At 37.7% G+C, this 4,927-nt stretch overlaps 1 protein-coding gene and 2 long non-coding RNA genes across 3 annotated transcripts; all 3 read left to right on the forward strand.

The window, feature by feature from the left end:
• Window positions 1-397: 397 nt before the first annotated feature.
• Window positions 398-1,442, forward strand: LOC147400250 (uncharacterized). The gene is made up of 3 exons (XM_086444545.1): window positions 398-673; window positions 1,042-1,139; window positions 1,223-1,442. Exons 1-3 carry the CDS (start codon window positions 398-400, stop codon window positions 1,440-1,442), a joined length of 594 nt encoding a protein of 197 aa, XP_086300671.1.
• A 503-nt stretch (window positions 1,443-1,945) lies between these two features.
• LOC147400251 (uncharacterized) lies at window positions 1,946-3,708 on the forward strand. Its single transcript, XR_015179253.1, has 3 exons — window positions 1,946-2,461; window positions 2,545-3,106; window positions 3,282-3,708. It is a non-coding gene; the product is annotated as an uncharacterized LOC147400251 (long non-coding RNA).
• Window positions 3,709-3,907: 199 nt separating this feature from the next.
• On the forward strand, window positions 3,908-4,576 carry LOC147400252 (uncharacterized). The gene is made up of 2 exons (XR_015179540.1): window positions 3,908-4,183; window positions 4,318-4,576. It is a non-coding gene; the product is annotated as an uncharacterized LOC147400252 (long non-coding RNA).
• Window positions 4,577-4,927: the final 351 nt, after the last annotated feature.

Raw genomic sequence — 4,927 nt, forward strand, 5'->3', positions numbered from 1 at the left:
TTCAAGTCTTTTGGTTCCCAATGATCATTGATGGGAGTTTGTGAATGGCTCCTACAACTGGTTTGTGTTTACAACAATGATGGAGATGATGAGAGCCCAAGCATCTAGGAATGACATTTTCTAACAATTAAATGCGTGGGTATTCTTTGCATGTTGATACCTAACAAGGAGGTCTTCCTGTAATATAGTTCAGCAGAACGTAGCTTTTTCAAGAGCTGGAGCTGATTCGTAATATTCATTGACCTTTTTCTGCTTACTGAGTTTTCGAGGATCTTGGCTTTTGACATTATTTGGTGAAGGTGAATTCGATGTTAAGTTACAGGAACCAAGTTTGGGATGATTAAGTAGTTAATCTATGAGAATTAGAGTATTTATAGGGTGTTTAGTGGATATATTTATGGAGGGTTCAACGTCACTCTTAGGCCAAAAGCAGAACCAGCAGACATCTGTACGCAGAAATACTTCTGGAGGGTGCCAGAAAGATTTGTGGCTTGTTACTCGAGAAGGGTCATTGCATGAATTAGACTCTGCTTTGGCACTGCTGAAAAAGAATGGAGGGAATATTGATTCGAGGAACATATTTGGGCTTGCTCCTCTTCACATTGCAACATGGAGAAATCACATTCCCATTGTGAGGAGGTTACTTGCAGCTGGAGCTGATCCTGATGCTAGGGTATGCTGCTCATCTATTCCTTTACTTCATTTTTATTTAACTGTTTTATGTTATTTTAAGAAATCCCCTTAACCCCCCAAACCCCCCTTCTCCCGCTCTTAGAATGTTAATAATTGTGATACAAGCCATTCATTCTTCATTGTTTTACACATCTAGTTTAATTGAAATCTGTTACAGGCCATTATTTGCGCTGGAAATTTTAAGAAGAATGAATCATTAGTGTATTCTATTAATGGTTCTTTCGTCAATTATGATACTTTTTTTTTGATTGTTTAATGTATTTCCAAATATACCATCCCTTTGTGACACAATGAACCCTTAGTTTGATGTAATAACGATGTTGTTTGAAGTCCTTTTCTGATTATCAGTGGCATTTTCGAACCCCTGTTGATCTCCTCTACGGGCCTGTGTTGCAGGTTGTTGGAAATGAGCTTAATTTAGGTTTGTTATCACAATGTGACTATATGTTTAACTTCTGAGGTTCATTTTGTTATTGTGGCTTCCATAAATGGGTTAGTTGATATCATGAGTGATCACTTATGTTTTCAGTTTCTGCTGGGGAAATGGTGCAAACTATCAACTCGGTACTGGGAATGCGCACATACAGAAGTTACCATGCAAAGTTGATGCGCTTCAAGGTTCTTATATTAGGGTGGTTTCTGCTGCAAAGTTCCATAGTGTGGTCGTTGGTGCTCATGGGGAAGTGTACACTTGGGGATTTGGAAGGGGAGGTCGCCTTGGACACCCAGAATTTGATATCCATAGGTAAGGATTCTACAAAACTTAATGGGAAACACACATAAACTACGCGTACATTCATTGTGAGTGTTCGAAGATCTTGCATTAGTATAGGTCTGAAGGGTCTTGTAAGCATTGACTGTCCCATCTTTCTTTTCCTCCTCTTTTAAACATATTATATTCTTATTGGCTATTGCACACCAATGGGTATGAATGGTCTGAATATAAATAGATACTCACCTTGTAGCGGATTTCAAACCTTTTAAGAGTTTTCATGAGCGACTTGGCATTCCTTAATGGGAGAGAATTCTCCCTTCCTTATGAGGGAGAGCTTTCTCTTTATTTATCCCATTAGATTAACATGGTGTGTACCTCAGCCTACCCTAGTAAATCGTTTATTTCAATAACCCCGATGGCCATACCATTAAGTCACCCCATGATTGAGGGCTTCCTCTAGGACCACGTAAGATAAGCTTGAGAACTGCCCAAATGGTTGCTTACTTGCTCCTTTCGTCATGTATTATCCAGTGGAGATTAAAATCATAGTAGTCTGCAACTAAGCAAGGGATCATGGACCCCTATTCAAGGTTAGGAGCCCTGATGGTCGGAAGGGAAACCTTATAGACCTCCTTAAGTTCACACCAGGGATAGTGTAAAGGCTCTTTTGAAGCAAGGGAGCATCAGTTGTTTTCTCTTAATCTCTCCTTTTCTGGGTGATGACATGATAACTAAAATAGTCTGCACAGATACTCATCACAGTTCCTGCCCCTCTAATCTACCATGAGTTAGGAGTCTCTTCTCAGAAAGTGAAATGTAAGAGTCAATGATGTCATGGATTTGTTTTTGCATGAACTGCTAAGTGGAACTGCTTTTTCCTTACACATCAGTAAGAGATGTTTCCTTTGAAGTTCATAAAGTTCTGGAGCTTTTAGTTGGATGGGTTAATGCTAAAATTCTGGGTGGAAGAGATAGATATCGGTTTCTTCGCCTTCTATCACAAGTGGTTTTTCTAGAAGACATGGTAAACAGTTGGGCTTATACACTACGGAGGTATGGTTGTTTTATTACTGTTACTTTGCTTCCAATTTTATCGACACAAGTCTACCGCCTGACATTATTTCCTTGCTTTGCAGTTTAGAGCGGGACAGTCAAGTGCCACTATCAAACCCTGGAACAATTATGATGCATCTAAGTGTAGTCCTGTTGGAAGTAATGCATGCAAGCCAAATATTTCTCAAAAAGGCTTCCATGAAGTGAATGTGTCGGAACATAGTTCCCAAAGACTGGAAACTGACAATAGTGAATTTGTAGATTCCGACAGAGTTACTCATCTTGGTCTGGCCAATTCTGAGATGAGATTGACAATCTCCGAAGACCCTTTTCAACAGATGGCTTCCTTGGTTCATTCTTCTCCTGGTTTACATTTTCAAAGTTCTTCCTCAACTGTGGATCCATTGGCTAGTGAAAACACTTTGAATGCACAAAATAAGACAAATCATATTGTTATGTGTCGTGAAGGTTTTGGGTCCTCAAAACAATCTAATGGTCTAGAGGTGAAAGAATCAGTTCTCCCTTCTAGTGATGGTGTGTGCATTCACGATGGAACGGTTGGCGTTATGAACTCGAGTGCCAGAAAAGTCAGCTACCAGTGTAACGGTTTGTCGACGGCAGAGATGGGTCTCCCATCTAAGGGTGGTGTGCCTAATCCCATCTTATTCTAGTTTATGATATATTAGTTATCCTTACAGTATTCGTGTTTTGGTTGATAGATCTTAGGTTTGGGTTCTGAGAGTATCTTACATTTACTCAATTTAAAAAAAATCCAAATATCTATTGTTAAATCTCTTCTCAATTGAAATATTTTGTACAGGAACTCTGCTTCAGAATTGATAAAGCAAAAATTGGTTTTTGATGGAAGTGAAGAAGGGAAGTTGCTTGCACTTCGGCAAAGTTTTGCAGAGGTATACTGCTGCTGAATTGGATATATCTGTTAAAAGTTATTCTGTTACTTCATAGCTGTTATCCACACTTGTTCTCCAACAATTTAAGATTTCTACAAAACTTTACTTGTTACAGCGAGAAGATGCAATCAATAACTTCAAAGCTGGGAAAACATGGGTTATCTTTTAACATCTTTCTAGACATTAGAATACCATTGAAAGGTTGAGGTTATATGGATTATGCATGGAGTTTGTTTCCATTGTGCATAATACTTGGACTATTTATTTACTTATTAAGGAATTGGTAAACAGTTACACATGCAAGTGTAACAAATGAAGTGCAGATTAATAATCTTCATTGAGTTTTTAAGGATCACTTAATTAAAAAAAATCAGCCTATTGGAATGTTCGAACCCTATGAAAAAAGGACTCAAATTTGATGGTTAAATGAACGACCCATATTGTTCTACTTGAAAAAGGTCTGAGGACAGTGAAACCCTCATTTGTGTCCGTGTATCTCTCCAAGACCAACTGCTACTCTTCTGAAGCCATTACATTTGAAGGAGCAGATAAGATTATTGAAATGGCAGTGCTAGGGAAGCCTAGTAGTAGGAAAAGGCAAACCTTTCTCTTGCTTGTATAAACTATTTGCAGTTGTTTATGAGGAGCTACAGCCATTGTTGTTGAAAACAGGACCGACGGTGTAGACAACAGTCTTTGTTGTAGTTGTTGTTGTTGTTGTTGTTGAGGTATAAAGAGATTATGAGTTAAGGACAAAAGCAAACACTCAAAACAGTTGCAGAAGACAAAAATAGGGACACTCCTATTTAAGGCATATTTTTGAACGTTAGTCTACTAATTTGGCATTGAAGGCTTTATTTTTATACAGTCTAGTCTTCAGATTCCCGTTTGAATGGTTTTTACTTATCGATTGATGCAATATAGGGAAAATGATTAATGATGCAGGAGGATGTGCTGGAAAGGACGAAAAAGGCCAAGGAAAAAGCGGCACGTGAAGCACAAGGGTTCATTCCCCAATCTTCAACGATAATAACACCGACCTCCACCAAAGATGTTGCCGATCCAGTAATTTCAATATCATTTGGTCTTATTTAGTTTAATTATTGTCAGTTATTTGTAGCTTCGACAAAATTTTCGATCTTAACAAAGAGGTTTACATGTATATTAATTTTGGGTTATTTAATTTAATTTGGAGCTTGTTTTATGATTTTTCTTTTGTTTTTTCTTTTTATGATTTTTTTTTATATATATTATTTCGTTCATTGTGATTGGTGAATTAGAGGACCGTGCTATTGTTTGTTAAACCTCCAAATTTGACGGTCATACTCTATGGATTTTTTTTTTTGTTTTTTTTTTAAGTCCATTCTCTAATAATTTGATAGTCCAAGGCCATCAAAAAAAAAATTTCTACAAGAGAATATTTGACGGGAGGGTCCGTCAAATTTTGAGAAATTTGACGGGCTAAGACCGTCAAATATGGGCCTTTTTCACATAGTGATAACTATCTAACCATCAGGGTAGCATTGGTATGGTGGCAATCTCAACACACAATAAG

Source organism: Akebia trifoliata, chromosome 6 (assembly GCF_017979445.1).
Source record: "Akebia trifoliata isolate Shusen 1 chromosome 6, ASM1797944v1, whole genome shotgun sequence".
Lineage (NCBI taxonomy): Eukaryota > Viridiplantae > Streptophyta > Magnoliopsida > Ranunculales > Lardizabalaceae > Akebia > Akebia trifoliata.